A 24,844-nucleotide genomic window follows, 5' to 3' on the forward strand; every position below is an offset into this window, starting at 1 on the left:
GCTGTTTGCGAACAAACCCCAATCCAAACAAGAACAATTTAAATAGCTCAAGACAACTAATATAACAAGCTGTTTCCTCAAATTCACCACAAAATGCCACTTTTAATGACTACTATAATCTCAGAATTATTCACCCCTTCATGACAAGCATCTTTAGTACTTAGTAGAGCACCTTTTGCTGTTCAGACCTGCTGCAAACGTGATGCATCACCAGGCAGCAGCTTCTGACAGCGTTCCTGAGGAATCTCATCACATTCCTCATGGGCAATGGTCTCCCAATGACTAATATTGTGGGTTGTCTGTGCTGCAATCACCTTCTTCACATCCCACCAAGGATTTTCTATGGATTTCAAGTCAGACGATTGTGATGGTCACTCCAGGATCTTCCAGGACGTCTTTTGAAACCAAGCCTTGGTGGACTTTGAGGTAAGCTTGGGGTCATTGTCCTGTTGGAAGGTCCAATGTTGCCCAAGCTTCAGCTTCATCACAGAAGGCATGCTGTTTTCTCCTAGGATTTCCTGATGCTCGATTAAATGCGTGCTGCCCTTCACATGCTGCACTTTCCTGTCAAAGGATGCACAGCAGCCCCAGAACATCGCTGAGCCCGGCTTAGGTGCATGGGTGCCAGGGGGGGTGGGGAATCAATAGGCTGAGTCAAAGCTTGATCTCACTTTTCAGAAATGGCAGCAAAGCTGGTGCAAACACTTGTATGGTGAGTGGTAGCTCCTGACATACTGGCTCCATCATTTATAAAGAGAGAAGTCAGGTGAAGCCTTGACTCAGCCTATTGTTTTTGCACCACAACACCTGTGAGCATAAGCTAGGCTTTTTTTTGCCTTCACCTTTTTCTAGTTTCATGAACTTGAAAGGTTTGTATTAATGACCCAGGTATAATGCAAATGGCACCTCCAGTGTTGTAATTCTTCATTTTACCCGTGGGGGCACTGCAAAAGAACTTGACATTTACTGCTGAGTTCTTCAGAGATTAAATCTAAATGCAGACTGGTGGAACATTCTTTAACCAGCTAATTTTCATTGGGCCCTTCTAACAAAAAATAATTTGTCCATACTGCAAACCTCTTGATGTAGGAAGCAAAGACCAAAAATTGGATAACGTAGCAACAGACTGGTTTGGAGAATAGAGGATAATCAAAGATTTCCTCTTATGAACCTTCCAGTGATGAAACAGTTTGTACTTTTGCTATTGCATTTGTGGTGACCATGTCGTTAGTTACAATCCACATCCGCAGTTGCAAACACCCCTGTGGTGAGCGCTAACTTCTGATATACTGGTTACATCAGTTTTCCTCAGAGCAACCTTGTCCTATATATGTAAGGAGGGAGCCCAGATACGAGTTTGTGCAGTAATGAGCCCTGTTATGGTTCCTATAGTTATGTAATCTGGATGGTATAAAGGCGATCTCTACTGGATGTCATACATTACTGCAGTTTGTGTATTTCTTTATGGACTTTTGTATATAACTTCCCATTGGCTGCAGATGTCAGGTGGAAGATCTAGAGGACTTGAGATTATAAAGAACTGCAAGCTGGAGATCAATTCTAGTGGTACTGAGCCTTAAGAGGGCCTGCATTGTTGGGAGAGAGAGCTGCCAAAGGAGGGAGGAGTCGGCTTGGGGAGCTCTGGAAGAAGTGTTCTGGATAATCTGTGCCTGTTAGCGAGGGATAGTCGCACAATAAAGGAGGCAGCTGGTATTTGAGAAGTGCAGCTCCAGTACGTGCCAGAACCACTAGTGCCGATACTACCATGTATTTGCTTGTGGCTATAAACACCCTCAGAGCCATCCATCACATTGTAATAGTTTTGAGTCATACATATACAACTACATCTGGAATAGTTAAGCTCCTCTGACATCTTAAAGGAGATCTCTATAATGGGGTTTTCCTTCCATGAAAGAGAGTCGTCTGTAAAAGGGTGCCCATACACATTATATTAATGCTAGTATGTCTATGCGGGCCTCCTGACTGTTCCCTAAAGGCTGTGGGAAGCAAAGATCAAGCATGTTGGGTTTCAACAAGCCTGCTTCTTGCTGAGCCAGGAATAAGCGGTTGCCAGACGTATCTGGTAGGAGATTATTCCCCTCTTTCCAATTAAATATGTACCAGCAACAGGACAAGATCTGTTGGTGTTCAAGGTTTATGAATGCTATCTGGTTGCTTTAAAGGGTATTCCCCCCCAAAAGATGTTATCCCCTATCCACAGAATAGGGGACAACTATCAGATTTGTGGGAGACTGACCATTGAGACCCCACCGGTCATGAGAACAAGGGGTCCTGGAGGTCCCCAGATGAATAGAGAGATGGTCATGGATGCGCACCACTGCTCCATTCATTTCAGAAGAACTGTTGGAAACAGCCAACTTCAAGTTCTTGGTGATCTCTGGCAGTCCCATTGAAATTATAGGAATGGCAACGAGCTTGCTAGACTGCCTGTACTTTGTAGAAATCAGCAGGATAGCAGCATACCCATACTAGAACAGCTCAGAGAATATATGTAGCAATAGAACCAAGCTTATCCCATAAATACAGCACCAGGGGCGTGGCCTGACCGCGGAGAGTGATGGTGGCTTAGTGAGACAGCTCCATCACTGAGACGACCCAGCAAGCACACCACAGCGGCTAATATATAGCAAAATGGTGAAAACGAGCAGAGAAAGAACTGGAGAACAGATGGGGACCCCGCGCCTGGCTAAAGGGCAAACGGATCTGCAGAGGTTCATCAGAGAACGGACCCCGCGCTCACCTCGCGCTCCAGGCAAGATGGCGCCGGCGGCCGCAGCAGCACCTCAGAGAGAGCGGGAGGGTGAATCCTCGTCGGAGGGAGATGAAGAGGAAGGCGTTTCAAGAGGGTTTATGAGGAGCCTCCTGAACAAAGCGATGAGCCCGGTGCTAGCAGAGCTGACTGCCATAAAGGAGGAGGTGAGGCACACGGGGAGGAGGGTGGAGGACCTAGAAAACACAACCTCCGCTATCACAATACACTCCACAGAGATAGCGCAGACCCTGAAAGCCCAGCATACCTACCTAAATAGAACAATGCTGCAGCAAGAGGATTTGGAAAATAGAAGTAGGCGCAGCAATGTCCGGATTAAAGGGGTCCCCGAGTCATGGGCAAGTGAAGCACTCCTCAAAGTAGTGAAGGAAATTTTTATCACACTAGTGGGACAAGAGAGAGCATCGACAATGTCCATAGAAAGAGCCCACAGAGCCCTGCGCCCACAGCCCACAAATGAAGAACCGCCAAGGGACATTATATGCAAACTACTAGCCTTTCCTGACGCGGTGGCCATCTTGGATGCCGCCAGAGGCCAGAGAGATTTGCAATATGGAGGCGTAGCGATACAAATCTTCCAAGACTTAGCCCCCTCCACACTAGCAAAGCGCAGGATACTGAAACCGCTGCTAGAGGTACTGAAGTCGAGAAATATCCGATATGCATGGCTCTTCCCCTTTGGCCTGGGGGTGACATACAAGGGTAAGAGGTTGAATATTCGCTCGCCCGAAGATCTTCGCAACTCATGGCAGGCTCTAGAAATAGAGCCCATGGAGATCCCGAATTGGCTTCCTTTACCCGAGCTCCCGGCGCTGCCTAGCCTCCCAGTTCCAGAAGAATGGAGAGTGGCGCACCACGCAAAACCGCCCAGAAACAAACAAAGAAAGGGCCTCAGAGAGGAAAGCATGGGGGAAGAGACCTGAAATTTACAGGGGCGCATGAGTGAACGCCCTCGGTTAAAAGTGGAAGAGACATGAGGGGGGTGAAAAAAGATTCTTGAACTCTTCGCTTGTCCTCAAAGACTGCTAGTTCATTTGTTTATACCCACCCATACTAACAGGGGACGATCCACCGAAAGGTCCCCCCCTCCCACTTGTTCTTTTTCATTTATCTTTTGGACTTTACCACAGAAAACAACTTCCCAGGATTCACCTGAAAACAGGTGTGCTTGATCGTCTCACCCAGATCAGGCTTGAAGGAACAGTCCACGAAGTTATTACTAATTAACAGTTTAATCTTTCAACGTCTCAAAGATACAGACATAGAAATCGTTTGTATCTCCTCACACAGATAGTGTGAAATTTCTATATATTTGTTACTTATCTTGTTTGTGACCCTATTGCTACAACTATTTCCCCCCCCCCCTCCCCCCCCCCCCCAAACCCCATAACTGTGTGTTGACAGTCAGGGCCCGGACGGACCCCAGCCCGCTTTATTCTCCACAGAACGCAGAAAACCAACTACCGCACACGACCCAAAAGCCCGACGCAGCAGATTCCGGTAATCACCAGAAGCAACAGAAGAACCGTGAGAGATTGCCGAGAAGACAGCTCTAAACTCGAACAGTATACAGATAGATACTTGACCTCTGCTTCTATTCTCTTATCTCTTTTTTCACAGCCCCCCTCGACAACTCAGAGACACCGGCGTGCACCCGCCTAGCAGCTCTCGCCCGTCTGAGATATGATGACTGAGGAAACGTTAAGATGCACCTCGTTTAACGTGAGAGGCCTCAACACGCCGAGGAAGAGGTGCGGGATCTCACAGCTACTCAAAAAATACAAAACAAAAATACTTCTCATGCAAGAGACGCACTACAGGGGAGACAAATGCTTTTCTCTCCCTGGTAGGGCGTTCGCGCAGGCCTTCCACAGCTCTCACCCACACTCAGCCTCGAAAGGGGTTTCGACATTGTTTCACAAAACAACCAACTTTGTCTTATCGTCAAAATACTCAGACGAAGAGGGCAGAGTCCTCTTTCTGAGAGGGAAGTTAAATAATGTAAACCTAACAATAGCTAACCTGTATGTGCCAAATACAAATCAGATAGACTGGCTCATCAAACAACTAGACATTCTCAAAGAATTTGCTATAGGACCCGTTATCCTGGGGGGGGGATTGGAATGTAACCTTAGACCCCCTACTGGACTCGTCTAGGGGCAAGTCGCAGGTCTCGAGGGGACAGCTTAGCAGGGCTATCAAGGCACTGGGGAGTTTAAATTTGGTAGATGCATGGCGGACCCTAAACCCCGCAACTAAAGATTACTCTTACTACTCCGAGGTCCACGACACATACCAAAGGCTGGACTATATATTTGTTTCCAATAACCTATTGCCCCAAGTAGAAAAAGCGATAATAGAGACAATTACACTCTCAGATCATGCCCCGATCCACATAGATATAAAAATAGGGTTGGAAGCCCCAAAAGAATGGACATGGAGACTAAATGACGCCCTACTAGACAACATAGAGGAAAAAACCAAACTGATAGACCTACTGGAAGAATATTTCCAACTAAATAACAAAGACGAACTAAAGCCCCCGTTGATTTGGGAAGCTCACAAGGCCTACATGAGGGGATTACTGATTGCCCTGGGATCTAGAACAAAAAAAGCCCAACAAATGGAGATAGACACTTTACTATCCCAGATTGCGAAGCTAGAGAGAATAGCAAAACAATCACAAGCTAAAGACAGGCGGGAAGAGCTTATAGACAAGCGGCGAGAATTGGGAAGACTTCTACGGTCCCGATTCAACAAAAAACATTTATTCTTAAAGCAAACACTCTTCATACAAGGGAATAAAGGAAGCAAATTCGTGACCGCACAACTCAAAAAAGCCCGCACCAGAAACCAGATTAATTCAATTAGGGACAACACAGGGAAAATAGTTACAACCACCCAGGACATAGCAAAAGTCTTCCACTCGTTCTACGAGAAACTATACAATATAAGAGGGAACAGCACACCAGATGACCTAGAACAACTAAGAACTAAAACAGACTTATTCTTGAGTAAACTAAAACTCCCAAAAATAGAGGAAACAGACGCCCAGTCATTAACCTCCCAAGTAACAGAAAAGGAGGTTGAAGAACTGATCACATCCTGCCCGTTGGGTAAAAGTCCGGGCCCTGATGGTTTCTCGGCAAACTATTACAAAACGTTCAAGAAAATACTAATCCCAAACTTAACGAGCGTCTTCAACTCCCTATTGCAGGGCAATGAACTCCCCAAACAAGCCCTGGAAGCCCACGTGACCCTCATACAAAAAGACAATAAAGATCCAGAAGTGTGCAACAATTATAGACCAATATCACTAATTAAACTAGATGTGAAACTATGGGCGAAATTGCTAGCCAAAAGAATAGAAGACTTACTCCCCAAATTAGTAAATCAAGAACAAGCCGGATTTATAAAAGGTAGAGAAGGAAAGGACAACAGCTATAGAATTATCCACGCAATGAGATATGCACAAAAACATAAAATCCCCTTGGTCCTGATAGGAACAGACGCTGAAAAAGCATTCGATCGCGTCAATTGGATATACTTAGAAAAAGTTTTGAACCATTATAACCTTCCCAACCAATTGATAACAGCAATCTTCTCACTATATAAGAATCCCTACGCAAGACTGAGAGTTAACAACACTCTCTCCCAACCGTTCAACATTCACAACGGAACACGTCAGGGCTGCCCCCTTTCACCATCCCTCTTCGTTCTAGCTATAGAACCCCTCCTGCAGGAGGTGAGACAACACCCTGAGATAGAGGGGATCACGGTAGGTCAGGAGAACTTGTCGTTGGCAGCATTTGCCGATGACATTATGTTCATCATATCAAATCCCCATAAAGGTGTCCCCAAACTAGTGACTTTACTGGAAAATTTCGGCCAAATATCCGATTTCAAAATAAACTTCGGGAAATCTAACATATTAAATGTTTCAGTCCCACGAGAGAGCAGCAAAACACTCAAGACACTATCCCCCTTTACTTGGCTAGAAAATACTATCGACTACCTGGGGATTAAAATCACCAAAGAAGCTGAGAAACTATATAGCGCCAACTTCCTACCACTCCTAACTCAAGTCAAAAACCTCCTACGCTCATACGATATCCCCTACATATCTTGGTTTGGGCGAAAAAACATCCTCAAATCGTATGTTATGCCCATAATCACCTACAAGCTCCGCATGCTGCCCATTCACATCCCAAACACATTCTTCCAGTCTCTCAAAGCGGGTTTCATAGGATACATATGGAAACAGAAAAGGCCAAGAATGGCCCATTCTCTCCTAACTAAGAGGAGATGGGAGGGAGGGATAGATATGCCGTGTCCCCAGGACATCTACAAAGCCATACAACTAGGATACTGGTGGGAATTGGCGAATCCAAAGAGAGACCCCCTACTACAGCAGATGGCCAGAGCAACACATGGTGGCGCATGGTTGGATGAACTCTGGCACCCTTCAAAAAGCGCACACAGACTTGACAGGTATGGCCCTCTGCTGAGGGGTCCCCTCGAGACCTGGGCAAAACTGAGCGACTCGTTGGCACCGGATCCCTCCCCTATAGCTCCAATAGGCACAATCTGCAAACTAGTGGGAACCCTGACGGATCCGGCGACCAGAAGTATATGGGCCAAATGCACAGACAAGAAAATAGAGGATATCCAACAATTAGCCAGCAAAAAGTCGACAGAGGTGATTCAGGCCCTCTTTCCTGATACGCACCTATCGTTCCTACAAAAGGCACATATTTCTCAAATAACGGAGGAATTTAGGAAAAAATATAGATCTACTAGACCAGCCACCCCATTTGAGAAATTTGCTCGAGAGAACCCTTTAAAACACATAGGCATAAAACAAGCGCTGACACATTACGTAGCCCCAACGAAGGTGTCCAAACCGGCTTACCTGACCTCATGGGAGATAGAACTAGACATTTCACTTTCACATTCAGACACGAAAACAATCCTGCGTAGGGCGTTTGGCTTCTCACCCTGCGTACTCCTCCAAGAAAGCCATTACAAACTACTATCTAGGTGGTACAGGACCCCGCAATGGCTCTTTGCTCACAAGCTGGCCCCGCATGAAAAGTGCTGGAGGTGCGACTCAGCGACGGGGTCGTACCGCCACATATGGTGGGATTGTGCCACCCTAACCAATTTTTGGAAGGGTGTGGAGAACGCAATCAAGAGCGTAAGACCAGACTTTGAGCTAACGCCTGATATAATTTTCCTCAGTAGACCATCACCCAACTTCCAACCACATAGAGACAGCATGATAGCCCTACTCATTGAAGTGGCTAAAACACTCATCCCGATCCGATGGCTGCAAAAGACCCCACCCACAATTGAGCAATGGAGGGAGAAAGTAGACCTCTTATACAATCTGGAAGAGTTAACCAGCTGGAAAATGGGAACACGCGACAAGTTCTTGAAAAAATGGGAGCTGTGGAAGCGCATGCAATAGAAGCCCGACCTAGGCTACGCACCGCAAATAACCCGGGCTTAGCGACTCAGAATAACGAAGGATAGACGGAGAGAGCTGTGGGATCCCGGCCTCGACCCCCCCCCCCCCCCCCGGCTTCATCATACGGGCTGGGGGTCCGTGGGGGGGAAAAGGCGACCTAAAAACACAAAAAACACTTCACCTTAGAGGCAAACAAGAGTAGGGAACCCCGGTTGCTGGATGTCGGAGTTCCTTCAGCGACGGGCGGGAGCTGCTGGGCGGAGAACCGACTGGTCCTAACACACAGACGTGTCACACACCGACTCGACCCCCTCCCTCCCCCCCCACTCCCTCCCCCCCCTTTCCCCCCCCCCACCTGATTATATGTGTTATACACTCAGATGGTCAGTCCAGGCTCCATTAATGCAAATGGATTAACATGACACCTCTGAGAGAAACGTTAGTTTAAGTTAGTTAATAAATAGACTATAAATTAACAGTTGTAAAATACATGATGTTTATTGAAAATGTGAATAAAAAATGATTTAAAAAAAAAAATAAATACAGCACCAGAACCAGGCTTATTTATACAAAACAGCACCAGAACCAAGCTCAGTTCATAAATACAACACCAGAACCAAAATCATAATGTAAATTTAGGAGAAGAACCAAGCCCAGTACATTAATAGAGCATTAGAACCAAGCTCAAAATATAAATACAGCAGCAGAACCAAGCTCAGTACATAATTACAGTAGCAGAACTAAGCAATTATATTGCAGGGGCTCTGATTGGCTGACAGTTGAGCCTTGGAACATCAGTGAGCAGGAGACAGAACAGAGAAGGATTCATGTAGCTCCACAAGATGCTGCCACATGGAGGAAGATCATCTGGCCAGGTGAACCTAACAAAAGCAATCGCACCAGCGAACATCTGCCTGATACACCCCCCCCAACCCCTACCCCCCACAAGCTGGTGGTCTGTGTCCTGTGTGACTACATGGGGTACATTTAGCTAAGGCTAGCTATGGTTCTAATTTATTATTTTGCATATTGCTCACTTTGCACCACCCACATCCGCGCTTTCCATGTGCCAAACGCAATGGCGGGCTAGTTGTCTCCTTAGCACATGTGTTTAGTAGTGTCCACCAGCTCCACATTTTTCTCTACAGTTCTGTATGCAGTCACTTGCCCCATCTACCTCTTGCCTTGGTCCTGAGATATATACAGGCTTGACTTAGTAAGTGTTTATGATTGTGCAAGACGGTAACCACCATATAATTTATTATTACCAGTTTAAGATGCATAGAGCTCAATGCCTCAATCTAAAAAAAATGGCACCCCAAAAAGCTTTGAAAAAGCACATGATTAAAAAGCTGCAAAAAACCTCATCAGCATATATATGACATCAGTAATAAGTGGAAGTGAAATCCAAGGGTTCATCACCCCCCACAACATCCTGAAAAACAAAGTGAGACATGCTATTTATTATTGCTTATTAAGTAAGGCGAGGCTGAAACTTTTCATAGAATGCGTCATGAAGACTGGAAGAAAGGAGAAGTACACTGACATGCCAAAAGTCATGGAACACTAAAATCATGAAGGAACCCTCCAACCCAGTGAAGTGCTGCAGTTCGATGTGGCATCCAATCCACAAGTGGACAGAAGGAGTGGAAGGATGTTGAGCCATCTGGATAGCTCCTCACAGCTCTGTGGTATTTGTAAGTGTAGGATCTTGGGTGCTAATGGACCTCTTCACCACATCCTATAAATGCTCAATTGAGCTCATGTCACCATTTGTAAGTACTCTTCAGAATACTCCTCAAACTAATTCTGGACAGCTTGGGCCCAAAGGCAAGCTGCATAAACTTGCTGGAATATCCCATCATTGTGGGGGTACATGAAGTCCAAGAAGGGCTATTAATGGTCCCCAAGCAGTGAAATGTAGTGAGCATTGGTTAATGATGTGTTTAGGCGAACCCAACCAATGCCATAAGAACACATCCCACACCTGTATGGAACCACCACCAGCCTGCACTGTGCCTTGTTGACAACTGGGGTCAATGGCTTCATGGGTTCTGCTCCCCACAAACCCTACGACGAGCCCAAAATAATTGGTACCGTGACTCATCGGACCAAGCCACATGTTGTCAATCCTCTAGGGTATAGTTAGCAACCTCACAGGCCTCACAGGCCCAGCCGAGGCACTTTGGTGGGTCTTCTGCTCCGATATCCCACGGATGCTTAACAATACTGCACTGACTTGCAGAATATGTGTTTGGGGCCTCCTGCATTGTATGTGGATGTGATTTCAGCTGTTAGCCTCTTTTTACAATTTTACCCAGATGCTGGTTGTTGTACCCTTATGTAGCCACTGCTCTGTCCACTGTGGTAGGTAATGTATTCTATGACGTATTCCCAATACATGCATGACACTGTGGATTGAGGAATGTTACATAGCTGCATAACTTTGGAAAAAAGAATGACCCAGCCATCTGGCACCCCCTATCACTCCTCGTTCTAATTCTGATAATATCACCTTACCATGAGCACTCTTGCCAGTGTTCAACCTTACTCACAAGATATCACCACACAACCTGTACAGATGTGGTCACTTCAAAGTTGTCCCCTGAGGTAATGCCACATCATAATCAATTTACATACTGCTATCCCATGACTTTTGGCATCTAGAGTGGTAGCTCTGTCCCTATACAGAAGCAGGGTGAGAGCTGTCTCTCTGCAATCGGGGAGATGCTGGAGTGGCACCACTCTCGTGAGTCAAAGCACCCTTCCAAGTAAAACTTAACAGCATAGATGGGTACAATGTGCATACCTGTCCTCAGGTCATGCTGCCCATAATGCAAGCAGTTAAATACCAGGCTGCACCTGCACTTGTATGTTTCAAGCATTGGTACCCAGCAGGTCCAATCTACATCTCTCTTCACATGTATATAGGAAATGAACGGTGACTACAGAACCAACTCCCTCTGTATAATAATCCAGCTTTCACCAGACCTGACACCCTTCTCATAGGGCCACCCATAATGGAAAATCCAGTTGAGATGGATAACATGTACCTAAGTAGGCTAAGGGCTTATTCATATCTGTTTGGAGCCTTCATCATAGATTCCATTACATCCTGGATAAAATAATATATTGTAGTGGCCCAAAGTTAGTGGGGCCCTTCCATAATGTTATATGTCTGGCTCGTGCCATTGTCTTGTTAGTGTCTTATGTGTAGTATGTATCAGAGTTATGTGTATTGCGCCTCTGCAGAATTGAATAGGTTAATGTCTGGGTTATGTCTGGAAAATGTATCGTTGTGTAAGACATGTGACTATGTTTTATATATATGTATGTGTCTGCAAGGATGTGAGAGATAAAGGGAAAGAGAGAATAGAGGTGTACTTCTGACAAGTTAGCAAGTGAGAGAAGTTCTGCCGAGTGAATCACACCAACACTGATAGGTCCGTTTGAGGAGAGAATGTAGGAAGCCAAGCGATTTCCTTCAGCTTGACCTGTGCCCAGTCTACTCAGGATATACTGGTGCTACCACTAAGCACTGAGAAAGAGAAAGACCGCTGCATGGCGAGAAGAGGACACATGTAACGTGAATGTGGACCAGTAGAGAGTGAGAGAGAGAGTCACCGGGAAGGGAATCACACAGATAACTTGGACTGTGGATTTAGCCGAATACCTTAAGTAATCCACCCTGTCACACCACTTTATTTTGTTGAATCTGTGCCAGCACTGTTGATGTACTTTGAACGTGGCCAAGTTACAGTAAACAGACATTACTGACCGTTCCCGGTTTTGTTCAGAAAGTTTTTCCTGTACGTGGACTACTTTATCCCATCATCAAGTTCCACCGCTGAGAACAGGACAGTGGCGGCACATGTGACAAATGGACTACAGGTAACCCCCAGTTACAACCCCTGTGATCTTCCCTAGCAGTGACTTGGTCAGGTCCCAGGGGAGTAGATTGTAGAGCCCTAATACTGCCGTCTTATGTATATTGCTGGTTAGTGGCTTGCAATATATCTGATTTTGAGAGCTTTTGTGAGATAAGTCACGTTTCTATCTTCAGAGCAGTTCCTGAGGTCAGCAATTCTTCACTTTTTTTAGTTCACAGGAAAGAAATTTAGTTCCTTTTTTTCAAAATCTCAAGTGTTTATTGTCTCTTGAGTACTGGATGGAGAGACCATGTAGAGTATTTCAAAAGCTGTGCTGGAGCTCGGTGGTGTAGAGGTAGCAGTCATACGGGACACTGGTGCCTAAGAGGAGCCCGAAAACTTGTCTGCTATGGCACATGGCAAGAAAATGCTGCAATATAATGACAAGAAGCAACAGAGCCATACCTGGGACATGTAACAGTCGTACTGTAGACAAATAATAGGGCCATACAGGACATATGTAACAGGGGGTCACAGAATAGTTGCAGTTCGTCCACCTAAAAAGCACTCAATGGTCGGGCTTAGCAGAAGTCACTCTGCTTGGTAGAGTCTTTGGGGCTCCAGGTCTTCACCCTTGCCCACCTCATAGAAGGTTGCATTTGGCTGCTAAAAGCCCCCTGGTTATGTTTGAAGAGGGACTGCTGATCAACTAGGTGAATGGGAAGAGTGTGGACCAGAAGGAAACCAGATTATAAGCAAGGGTAAGTACTGGGAAGACATAGAAGAACATCAAAGCTAAAGGATATACTGGAATTAGAATCAGAGACAGAGTCAAAACCAGGAGGAATACGAAGCACTAGAAGGAAGACAGCTGCAAAGTCACACAGTCTGGGGTCAGAATCCATACAAAGCAAGTGTGGTCTCGGATGAAGGTCAAAGGCAAGCCTGATGCTAGAGACCCTAGGAGCTCTTTACATGAGCTTATTTTGCAACGTCCCACACACATAATTTGCTCGCAGGAGCGCACAGCAAGCATGCATGCCAACAATCCCTACACACTATCTTGGCGTGTAATTTCATGCACCGTGCATTAGAGGCACTATTGAAAGTCAATGTTGAGATTGGTACTGCATATTACGTGAGCAAAACTTGCATCCGAAATGCACAGTAGTATACGCTCACGTGAGAGAGCCGTACAAGAGTAGTGTTGGGAATGCAGACACGGAGAACTGGTATATTTTAAGTCATCATGTGAGACATTATGGGTGGACACTGCTCAATTCCACCATCAGCCCTATTGTAAAATTAGCCCTGTTGGCAGAAGGAAACAATGTAACTGGGGCAAATAAAAATGTAAAAGTGAAAGTATGGCTGATCATTTGTGGAATCAGGTGGGAATCACCCATATAAACGTTTTTGTAATAAAACTGGCTAGTCATAAAATAAGAGAAGTATTGTGGTTCTATATTCTACCGCTATCTAGTTCTCATAGTGCAGCCACAAATGCCAACAGTGGACAGATTTATTTTCATTGCTATGGCTATGTTCAGGGTTATCCAGTCTATACATACTCTTGTAAAGACACTTTTTACTCTAGTCTGTATCAGATATACAGATATGTTCTGTATATTACATATGTGAGGTATAGTATGCATGACAATGTTTTTGCCTTGAGTTTTCCTTTAAAGGGAATCTGTTATCAGTTTTGAAGCTTTTAAATCCCCAACACTGTTAAACCAACGATGTAATACACATTTCCACAGTTAATTCGTTAGTCACCCTGGGCAAAGCATACATTTGCAAGGAAGGTTTTTAAATTTCCTACGTCCCATATAGATTACCGATTAGCGGTCTGATGGGAGGGCCGGACCTTCTCTGGTGGGCTGGCCGGTCCATCTGTGCTGGCTTGTGTATCTCCCTAGAAAGCGCCCCTCGCTGCTATGGTGATCAAACTTGTGCATGCTCTGTGAGCTCGGAGCCGGTGCATGCGCAGTTCATCTTTCCCTGCTGTGGACAGATTCATCAAACTCAACTGTACATGAGCCGCTAATCCCCCACTTGTGGTCCTATGATCAGTGGTGGTGCAGGAGGCTCCACATTACTGTGATGACAGGTCAATGTAGTAGAGAGGGTCGGTGTTTAGGGAGGTACACTCGCTGATCATTTGCATGCAGTACAGGAAATGTACATTACATCATTGTTTTAACAGTGTGGGGGTTAAAAGTTTCAAAACTGATGACAGGTTCAATTTAAATCATGTTCTTGTTAGACTAAACAACCTCTTTGTCTTTAACTTGTGATAGAAAAGTATTTATAGAAGTCAAAAAAGCAGACGCTGAACTTTTGAGAATAAGTGATGAAACATAGACATTGAGGAAGTTGGAAAAACACTGAACGTTCAAGTGAAAGGCAAAAAATACACGAGACTGCTTTTAGCATTGATCCCACACCAATATGTCGGAACGCAGAGTTGTTACAAAGAGCATCTTTTCTTCTGGAGGACCCAGCATGTCCACGAATCACATGAAAATCCCAATGTTTTCATTAGAAACTGTGTAATGCTTCTTTTGCCCTGTGGGGGTGCTGCCACCAGATTACATGTGATCACTGGGAGTCCCAATAGAGGGACAGCCTGTGATTAGCTTGTTGTAGACAGACTGGTCTAACAAACATTAAGGCGGTCTGGGTATATATTAGAAAGTATACGTTAGAAGCTGCAGGCCTGCCATAGGGCGTATTTAACACTGTTATGGGGATATTATTACGGCAAATATACAACCCCAAATTGCTTTAAATGCAACAGATGGAAGGCCAACCTATATCATTGCCTGTGGACGTGACCATACATACAGACCTTCTGGACACGGATTCATACTTACACTCACTGGCGTGACTTAAGGGGATGCAGGGGATACGGTTGCACCTGGGCCCAGGAGCCTTAGGGGGCCCATAAGGCCTCTCTACTCCATATAGGGAGCCTAGTACTATGAATAAAGCATTATATTTGGGGGCCCTGTTACAGGTTTTGCATTGGGGCCATGAAGCTTCAAGTTACACCTCTGCCTTTAGGGGTTGTCTCGCGAAAGCAAGTGGGGTTAAGCACTTCTGTATGGCCATATTAATGCACTTTGTAATATACATCGTGCATTAAATATGAGCCATACAGAAGTTATTCACTTACCCACTCCGTTGCTGGCGTCCCCGTCTCCATAGCTCCGTCTAATTTCAGCGTCTAATCGCCCGATTAGACGCGCTTGCGCAGAAGGGTCTTCTCCCTTCTGGTCGGTCCGGGCACGAGCGGCGTTCTGGCTCCGCCTACTTGTACGCATCATCGCGTAGCTCCGCCTCATCACGTGTGCCGATTCCAGCCAATCAGGAGGCTGGAATCGGCAATGGACCGCACAGAGCCCACGGTGCACCATGGGAGAAGACCCGCGGTGCATCGTGGGTGAAGATCCCGGTGGCCATCTTGGAGGAAAAGAAGGAAGAAGTTGCAGAGAGGGGATTCGGGTAAGTAAAATTTTTTTTTTCAATTTCAACACATCCCTTGAGTTTGTCCTGCGCTGAACAGGGGGCCTATGCAAAAAAAAAAAAAAAAAAGTTTCGGTGCAGGACAACCCCTTAGGGGTTAAGAGAAGTTGGGGGGCCCCAAGAAAAACTTTTGCACCCGGACCCATGAGCCTTTAGCTACGACCCTGCTTACACTACCACACACTTGATGAATTTCTGTCCACATGAACCCTTATGGGCCATCTTTGGGTATTTAAACCCTAACAAATACCATTGTTCTGTGGGGGTGCGCACATTGTTGCACTTCATATCTACAGCAGGACTGAAAGCTATTCTGCAGATGTGGCTACAGCCAACTACACACACTTTTAGCTTATTTCTTGACAAATTAGCATTTTGCTCCAAAAGGATTGGACTGAAATGTCACTTTTTAAGGAAAAAAATGTGGAATCTTTCTTTGTCACAGGGGGGGGGGGGGGGGGGGGGGGGGAGTTTCATCCAGGTGCTGCCTCAGAGAATTAGAGGTAGGCTCAGGGACTGTTTTCATTTCATGTCCTGGTTTCAGGAGCAAATGTGGCTGGGAGAGCCACCTCCTTGATGGTGTTCTGAATAGAAGCCTTTGGTTTTAGTGGATTTCCGAATTGGCACCATTAATTCCGGGGCCGAAATTAGTTTACTTAGATCTTTTTTTTAATTATTTCATATCAGGTCCCGGGAAAGTCCTCTCCTGTTTTAGGGGAACATGATATTGAAAATATGAAAGCAGGTCTGACTTTTCCTTTATATTTGTTTGAGTCTTTGTCTTCATGTTTTGCTCTGGATTTGAGCAGTGGAATGGCTGCGCTTGCCTGCCAATTAATTGACTTAACGATGAAGCCTTCATCCTTATGTTAGCATGATGCTGTTTGACATGACAATATTTTACAATTGGCCCTGTTCTTTATCTCATATTAAGTAGCGGATTTCAATCTCGTTAACTAAATAATGCAAAGATCAGACTTTGATTTTGCAGAATGTGTCTTTAATATTTACAGAATGCGGATGAATGATGTTCCTTTACTTTTGATGTATGTTATGAAAAATTAATAAATATTAAAAAAAGGTTTTATTATTCTTGAGTGTTGTGTATTGTAATGACTTTTTCTATAAACCAACATAGGAAATGTCATAAATGTACTATATGTTCAATGGCTGGATGAACCTTTAAGTTATGGGAAGGCAACATGGAGTTAAATAAAGAAGCATTAAAACTCACTTAAAGGCGAAATGCAATTTTTTTTTTCAACCTACCCCCGCATTCTGTCCCGTTAAAATCAATACCGTTTGTAATTAAAAAAAAAATAAATAAAATCGCTTACCTCCTTCCCAGTTCGCGCAGCATCTTCTTTTCTTCTTTTAAAGATGGCTGCCGGTCCTTTCCCAATGATGCACCGCGGTTTTCTCCCATGGTGCACCGCGGGTCTTCTCCCATGGTGCACCATGGGCTTTGTGCGGTCCATTGCCGATTCCAGCCTCCTGATTGGCTGGAATCGGCACACATGACAGGGCGGAGCTACACAATGACGCATAGAAGGGGGCGGAGCCAGAACACCGCTCGTGCACGGACCGACCAGAAGGGAGAAGACCCTTCTGCGCAAGCGCGTCTAATCGGGCGATTAGACGCTGAAATTAGACGGAGCTATGGAGACGGGGACGCCAGCAACGGAGTGGGTAAGTGAATAACTTCTGTATGGCTCATATTTAATGCATGATGTATATTACGAAGTGCATTAATATGGCCATACAGAAGTGTATAACCCCACTTGCTTTCGCGGGACAACCCCTTTAATGATCAAAACTGTAAAGATCAACCCTTCTACGTCCTATGCATTCTCTATTAGCTATAACGAAGAGCTAACGTGAAGAGAGGCATCAGCCTTGGAAGATAGGGCAACCAATGTGGTCAACCATTCACATGAATCAGTGCCATGTAATATCATATCTTCACTGCAGTGAAATACGCAGGAGGCGGTAGCAACCAGACACTCACTGGGGGCTCAAGAATCTGGACTCAATCAGATTGTCGCTGAGAGGGGGACAGAAAGAGATAATTAAAGTATCATTGCACTTTATAATTGTGCTATTTAATTTAATTCTTGATGAAGTAATCTGACTGTAAATCTGTTGCAAGAATCTGAAGCAGGCATTATTCCCTCAACGAGGCATATTCCCGTGGCATAAAATCGCCCGGCTGGCAAATAATGCGCCGGGCGATTTTACGCCGGGCAGCAAAGATAGTCCTAGAGATATCTTTGTGCCCGGAATATGTAGACCGCTGCATAGACTCCTATGAGAGTCAATGACAGCGGCCGGAGAGGGGAGATAGGAGGGAGTTTAGCAGTGTGACTGCTAAACTCCCTCCCCCTTCTCTCCTCCTCTCTCCTCCCCTCTGGCTGTTTGCAATGTCTTACCTCCCCCTCACCGTCTCTCTGCCTCTCTACTACCCTCCGGCTGTTTGCAACAGGAGGGGGCGGGATAGGAGTGTAGCTAAGCTCTGCCCCGCTGCGCCTCCTCCGATTCCTGGGGGCAGGTGCTTAGCTCCACCCCCATACCGCTCACTTGCAAACAGCCGGAGGGAATGAGAGAGGAGGTGAGCCTTCGAGGGGCTAGGGAAGAGGAGGCAACGGCATTGCGGCCTCGCCGTATATGCGCCAAGCCCATGCCATCTGAACGGACGCACAAACGTTAGATTTGTGTGCCCGTTCATGCCTTTTTTATGGCGCCTGCGGGTGCACGTAAAAACGCCTACGTTCGTGGTAAAGAGCCCTAACTGGGAGAAAGATCTAGGAGTGGTTGTCTCATTAGAAGGATGGTTGGAATCTTTTAGATGGGCGAAACAAGCCAGCAGCTGTGCAAATTTTCTAAAAATGTTAACAAGATGATATCTCACACCTTTGCAGCTTAAAAATAGACACCTAATCTCAGATGCGGTCAGGAAGGCTCTGTCTTACACATATTCTGGACATGTCTGTTAATTACTTTTACTCCTGGATTTTAAACAAATTCAACCAAAAACCAGACGATTAAGAAGTCATATTGTTGGGAGCAAAGGTGCTTATTGCTAGGAGTTGGAGAACTGCAGAGACTTCTTTGATGAGGGATCTGATACAAATGGTGTCTGGACATGGTATTTATGAAAAAGTTCTAGCCTTTAAAAACAATGGTATAAGTAAATGTACGACTCTGTGTGGAAACCTTGGAATATTCTGTTCCCATCGTGATGTCTTAAACTGTTGAAATTCTAGTTTTATTCAGTCCTCGTTCACACGGGTGAAAAATTTGCGCGATGTTGTCGCATTGCTACAATGCTACAAATCACTTGTATGTGAAGCCCATGTTTTCCTAAGGGTTCCTTCACACGTTTTGTAGCATGCAACAACCCGACACAAAAACCTCGCGCGACCCGCAATATGCCCGCGACTCGTGAGGTTTTGTAGTCCATGTTTCCCTATTGAGCCTTCCTCGCTGTTGCTTCGCATCACACGAAAACGTGATTTTCAGGCGGTGCAATGCAACTTTGACAGTAGGAAGTCCTCCTGTCAAAGCCATAGCCTAAGCACTAACTGCAAAAAAATAAAAAAAACACACAAGCGCTGTCAGCCCGGCTGCATCTCCTTCCCAGTCCCGACACTTGTCTTCTTTTTCTCTTCTGGCCGGGGATTGAAAAATCACAGCCAGCACTCGATAAACCAATCACAGCCATTCATTGAGTACTGGCTCTGATTGGCTATACATCAGCCAATCACAGTCAGTGCTTCCAGGAGGTGGGGATTTTTCATTTCCCGGCCAGAAGAAAAGTAGAAGATTAGTCCCAGGGACCCAGGGAGAAGCTGCAGGGGAGCCACGGACAGCGTGTCTAGGTGATGTATGCTTTTTAAAAAAAACATTTTCTGCGGCTACAGCTGATTTTCGGGGTAAGGCTTATATTTCAAGATTCCCCCTGAAAATCCTTGCACTTGGTGCTACAAAGTCGCGGTATCATCGCAAGTAACTGCACCGATATCGCACAAACCAGCAATGCAATATCGCTGCGATTTTTCCGCGTCGATGCTGTGTCGCTTGTGTGAACGAGGCCTCATACCTACATGTCTCTCACTCTCTTTCCTTCCCTCCTCTCTCTTCCTTGCCATGTTTCCCCTCCCAATATAAGAACTCCCGGCAACTAGAGGTCTTTACTTTACTTATTTTCGTAGAAAATATGTATCACAAATGACTAGTAAATTGAGAAGAATACGAGAAGAATACACACATATACCCTCATGCAATGCTGGAAAGTAACTTAATAGAGTAAACAAACTGTATGCAGATCATCATTGGATCAAATTAAGCCTCCCATCCCTCTCCGGCTCGGTTTTCTCCACCTATGGCTACGATTCAGTTTGCTGCCATGGCCCTATATCTAAATACTCTTCCTTTTGGAGCTCCCACTGGCACCCAGCAAATGCCCAACCAGCCCCCCTATCTACGCCCCTTTCTGCTTCACCATATTATCTCTCAACTAGTTGGATCTTAATCTTTGTCTTGCTATGACCTCCCTGCTATATGCCACACATTGAGTGATATTTCTCTTTTCTGAGCCCTGCACGTCTCTTGTTTCTTTTCATTACGAGTTTTACCAATTGCCAAGCAGATAATGTACAGTAAGAACAGCCTGCTGTAATCCGCATGCACAGAGGACTGACTGTACAATGTCCTAGAAGTGATGTAATATATCCGGCAGTGACATCTATGACAAAAACCACTAAAAAGGGAAATTGTATTATTCATTTACTGCAGCCGTCACCGGACACTGACTTGATCACTCCTGGTAAGTATGATTGAATTTATACATAGTAATGTATATAGGAAAAGTATCTATATGTCAAGAATAGATAAAAAGAGCAATGTACCAAGGAAAATGAATGGCTATAAGTTACTTTACTTGGAGTAGTCAGTGGGCAATCATTCTCTATCCACATACATTGCAGACCAGCTATTGATCACCTATCCTGAGGACAGGACATTCATAGCAAATTCCAGGAAAACCCCTTTAACCCCGTGGACACCAAATATATACGGTCATGTTACCTTTTCATTACAGTGAAGCTAGGGAACCCTTCTTTGCTCTAGATGTAGATGATGCCCCCTTGTCATAATTATAGACCTAGATATAAAAAGATTTCTGTAATGTCTATTTGTACATAGTAATCAGATTGCTCCTACGGAATCTTCTTTCCTAACAAAATAACCCCAAGCCTGAAAACCTGTTTTGCAACTGCAATTCTCCCATTCCCTTCATTACTTTGGTTGTGTTTCTCTTTTCAAGTTCAACTACGTCTTTCTGAACCCAAAACTGTACACAATATTCAACATCAGGTCGGACTAGTGATTTTTATAGAGGCAAATCTATGTTTTAGTCATGCACATCTATATCTCACTTGATGCACCCTATGCTTTTATGTGCCTTGGCAGTAGCTGTCTGACACTGGTTACTATGAAATTACTGTCCATCAACGATAGGAGTTGTCATTTTGTTACACCTAGGGAGATACTTTAAAGGGTTGTGCCAAGTTCCAAAGTTATTCTCTATCCACAGGAATGGGGATAACTTTTTGATTAGTGGAAGTCTGTCCACTGTGGCCCCTAACAATCTTGAGAACGAGGGTCCTGAAGTCTACGCATGAAGGAAATGACAGTTGCCCATGCACATCGCAGCTCCATTCATTTCAATTGATTTGCTAGAGATTGCCAAGTGCTCGTACTAGAAAATTTCCGGCACTCCCATTGAAATCAACAGAGTCATAGTCACATGTGAAATTGCCACTTCATTTATGTGGGGACCTTTGAGAACCATAGGGGGGGCACAGCAGACAAACCATGACTTATCATAAAGTTACCCCCTATCCAAGGAATAGGGGATAACTTTAGAATTTGGCATGATCCCCTAAACAAGGTATTTGATTATGGAAATTGATAAAATCCACAGTGGTAAGGCCTGTGATGAGTGATTGACAATGATTTGCTTTTTATGTTTTACAGGTCATCACTGAAACAACTAAAGTTCATGGCTCAAATTGCCAATAATATGTTGGACTCTGACTATGATTACAATGATACCTTCATTGTTACACATCCTACTTATCCACCGGAGGATCTTACTCAAACAACAGCCTACCAGTGGGTTGCTTTATGTTTGTACATTCTTGTGGTCGTGCTCGGTGTTCCTGGGAATGGTTTGGTGGTCTGGATAACAGCCTTCGAAATGAAACGCTCGGTGAACACTATATGGTTCTTAAATCTGGCAGTGGCCGATCTCATTTGCTGTCTCTCTGCTTCATTGAGTATCATGAATATAATCCTGGGACACTGGCCCCTGGGCCTCTTTGCTTGCAAGTTTAACTCTTCTATTCTTTTGATCAACATGTATGCCAGTGTTCTCCTCCTGACTACAATCAGTATTGATCGCTGTGCCCTGGTGATGAAACCTGTATGGTGCCAAAACAACAGAACTGTGGGAAAGGCATACGTGGCATGTGCCTTTGCGTGGATCTTGGCTGCTATCTTGAGCAGTCCATCCTTCATCTTTCGGAACATCACGGAAAACAATAAGACAGAATTGTGTATACAAGACTATTCAGTACTTGGAAATAGTAATCAACAAAGGGTAGAAAATTTCATTGCCATTTTCCGTCTACTAATGGGCTTTATCATTCCGTTTCTTGTCATTGTCACCTGCTATAGCACACTAATGATTAGAGTGAAAGGACGATTTACACAGAACACCAAGACGATGAAAGTCGTCCTTATAGTCATCATTGGCTTCTTCGCATGTTGGCTTCCTTACCATGTGACAGGATTGATTCTTGCTTTAAATCCACGAGACTCAGAATTACACAAATCCACCTTAAAAGTTGATGATATACTTATTGCCATTGCTTTTATGAACAGCTGTATTAACCCTATTATATACGTGCTAATGGGACAGGACTTCAAAAGCAAATTTAAAAAATCAATCAGATTCATTGTAAAAAACGTCTTGGCGGAAGAAGTGAGTCAGTCAATTGACTCCAAGAAGTCAAAATCAATATCAGACACCAAGAATACAGAGGCTTCTTTGTAATCTAATGGGACATTAATGTTCATAATTCAGATGTGTGCCAAAATATAGCCCAAATTGGATATGTGTAGTCTTGTTTGGTGGGTATGGACTCTATTAGACAGAGCGAGGCACCACTATTAAAGAGCATCTCTCTCTCTCTGGCAGACTCAGCCCATCTATCTATTACATGCACCACAAATATTTCTCCAAGAATTTGGCTAAACATTCCAGTGGCAGATTTTGATGAAGACGATCTTGAAGAGGCACCAATGCTGCTCCTGAATATGATTTTGGCTTCAGGTGTTTTTCTGTATCTGTCAGTCTCCAATATCTCAATCTGTTAACCTCGGTATTCACTGTGGAATATCTTAATATATTATTCACTTTCGGGTTTGACCCCACTTAAAAAAAAATCTTAAAGATTGCAGATTGTTTATCTAGAAACTTTTCATATTTGCATGCCATTAAAACTTTTAATCCAATAGGAAGAAATGCCCTCTTAGCACCTCAATTGCTATCTTCAGCCATAAAATCATGTGAGCACTTTTTACAGATGACCTGTATTTTTAAGTGTGTTTTTTGGCATATCTACATTTTGCATTTGCCACATGCTTTTTTGGTTTATGTGTTCTTCTTCCATTCTCGGAGACTGCATCTCCCTCATTTCCTATTGTTGGCTCTTGGAAGGTTTCTTGGGCAGTTTCTGGATTTGGTTTGTTAGTCAGTGTGGATGTAAGGACACTTTGCGTGTCTTCAACAAAACCACCCAGGTTTATTGTTGACTTCACTCGGCTTGTCACTTTAGGCGGTGTATCTTCAGACTGCTTCTAAGTTCTTAAGCAAGTGATTGTAGACACTTCTGCATCTTTACATTGAAGTCCCTGTGCCATTGCTTATTGCTCAACAGGTAAACCAAATAGGTGTTGACCAATGCTCTGCTGAGACTGCAAAAGAAAAGAGCTCATCTTCCGGTCCTCTGAAGAGGTATTAGCTATTTTGGGAAAAATACAGTAACCTAGAAACAAAACAATTATTAAACTATCTTACTAGATATTGTGTACCGAGAATCACAAATGGATGTGGCATCCAACATGTTTAGATAAATGTTAACAAAATTATAAACTGGGGTGTTTTCCGACTCCACAGAGAATACTGAGGGTTAAAGCTCTTCTGTATATTAAAGCCAAATATATGATGAATTGAATGAACTGTTAAAGGAGACTTTTACAATTATATATAATGAATGTAACATACATAAGTGCCTTATAGTGTTTGTATGGTTTGTAGACCACGTGAGAACATTATCATTATAGATATAATCCAAATAAATTGCTGTTATGTCCAAATGATGCCAGACGAGACACATATCCTTGAAAACGCTGCCCCCGTATCAAAACATGTTGGAGGGACAATAGATGTTTTTGTGACTTTTAATACACTCTGCACCAGTCAAGGCTGTTCTAAGCATCCAGGGGCTTGTAGTCTCCCATCTCTTTACTAACTGTTGGAGTGCCAACTAAACATAATAATAATACAGTAATACACACCTTGGTACATAGTCATTTTTTATATTTACTTTGTTGCTTTATTCATTAACTATTTGCAGTCTTTTTAAGCCTGTAAGAGTCATGTTAAAATTGGAAAAACTCTCCCGAAAATATCACTTTTTTATTGTAGATTTTGAATTTATGTCTCATGTAAATATACACTCATTGCCAAAAAACAATCCTTTCCCTAGAAGGAGGTGTCAGAATGGAATGTAACTTTCAAAGTTTGATTGTAACATTGATATAATTAAGTGTTTACAGTATCAGAGCAAAAGGATCATTGAAGGGATCATCATGAAGGGAGGCTCTAGTACCCTGTTGTCCCACCTCTAGCTTGGATACAAGATGTGATATGGGCAGGCATGGAGGCTCTAGTACCCTGTTGTACCACCTCTAGCTTGGATACAAGATGTGATATGGGCAGGCATGGAGGCTCTAGTACCCTGTTGTACCACCTCTAGTTTGGATACAAGATGTCATACAGGGAGATATGGAGGCTCTAGTACCCTGCTGTACCACCTCTAGCTTGGATACAAGATG

The 24,844-nt window shown here is 44.2% G+C and overlaps 1 protein-coding gene across 2 annotated transcripts in view; it reads left to right on the top strand.

The window, feature by feature from the left end:
• Window positions 1–24,103, top strand: part of LOC136580522 (C5a anaphylatoxin chemotactic receptor 1-like) — a 32,495-nt gene extending 8,392 nt beyond the window's left edge. The window contains exons 1-2 of one of the 2 annotated variants that reach the window (XM_066581140.1): window positions 20,354–20,486; window positions 21,698–24,103. In XM_066581140.1, the coding sequence (XP_066437237.1) occupies window positions 21,723–22,778 (1,056 nt within the window). In that variant the 5' untranslated portion in view covers window positions 20,354–20,486; window positions 21,698–21,722 and the 3' untranslated portion in view covers window positions 22,779–24,103. Of the gene's footprint in view, window positions 1–20,353; window positions 20,487–21,697 lie in introns of those variants that run through there. The other variant, XM_066581139.1, reaches the window with a different exon arrangement.
• Window positions 24,104–24,844: the final 741 nt, after the last annotated feature.

Source organism: Eleutherodactylus coqui, chromosome 10 (genome assembly GCF_035609145.1).
Source record: "Eleutherodactylus coqui strain aEleCoq1 chromosome 10, aEleCoq1.hap1, whole genome shotgun sequence".
NCBI lineage: Eukaryota > Metazoa > Chordata > Amphibia > Anura > Eleutherodactylidae > Eleutherodactylus > Eleutherodactylus coqui.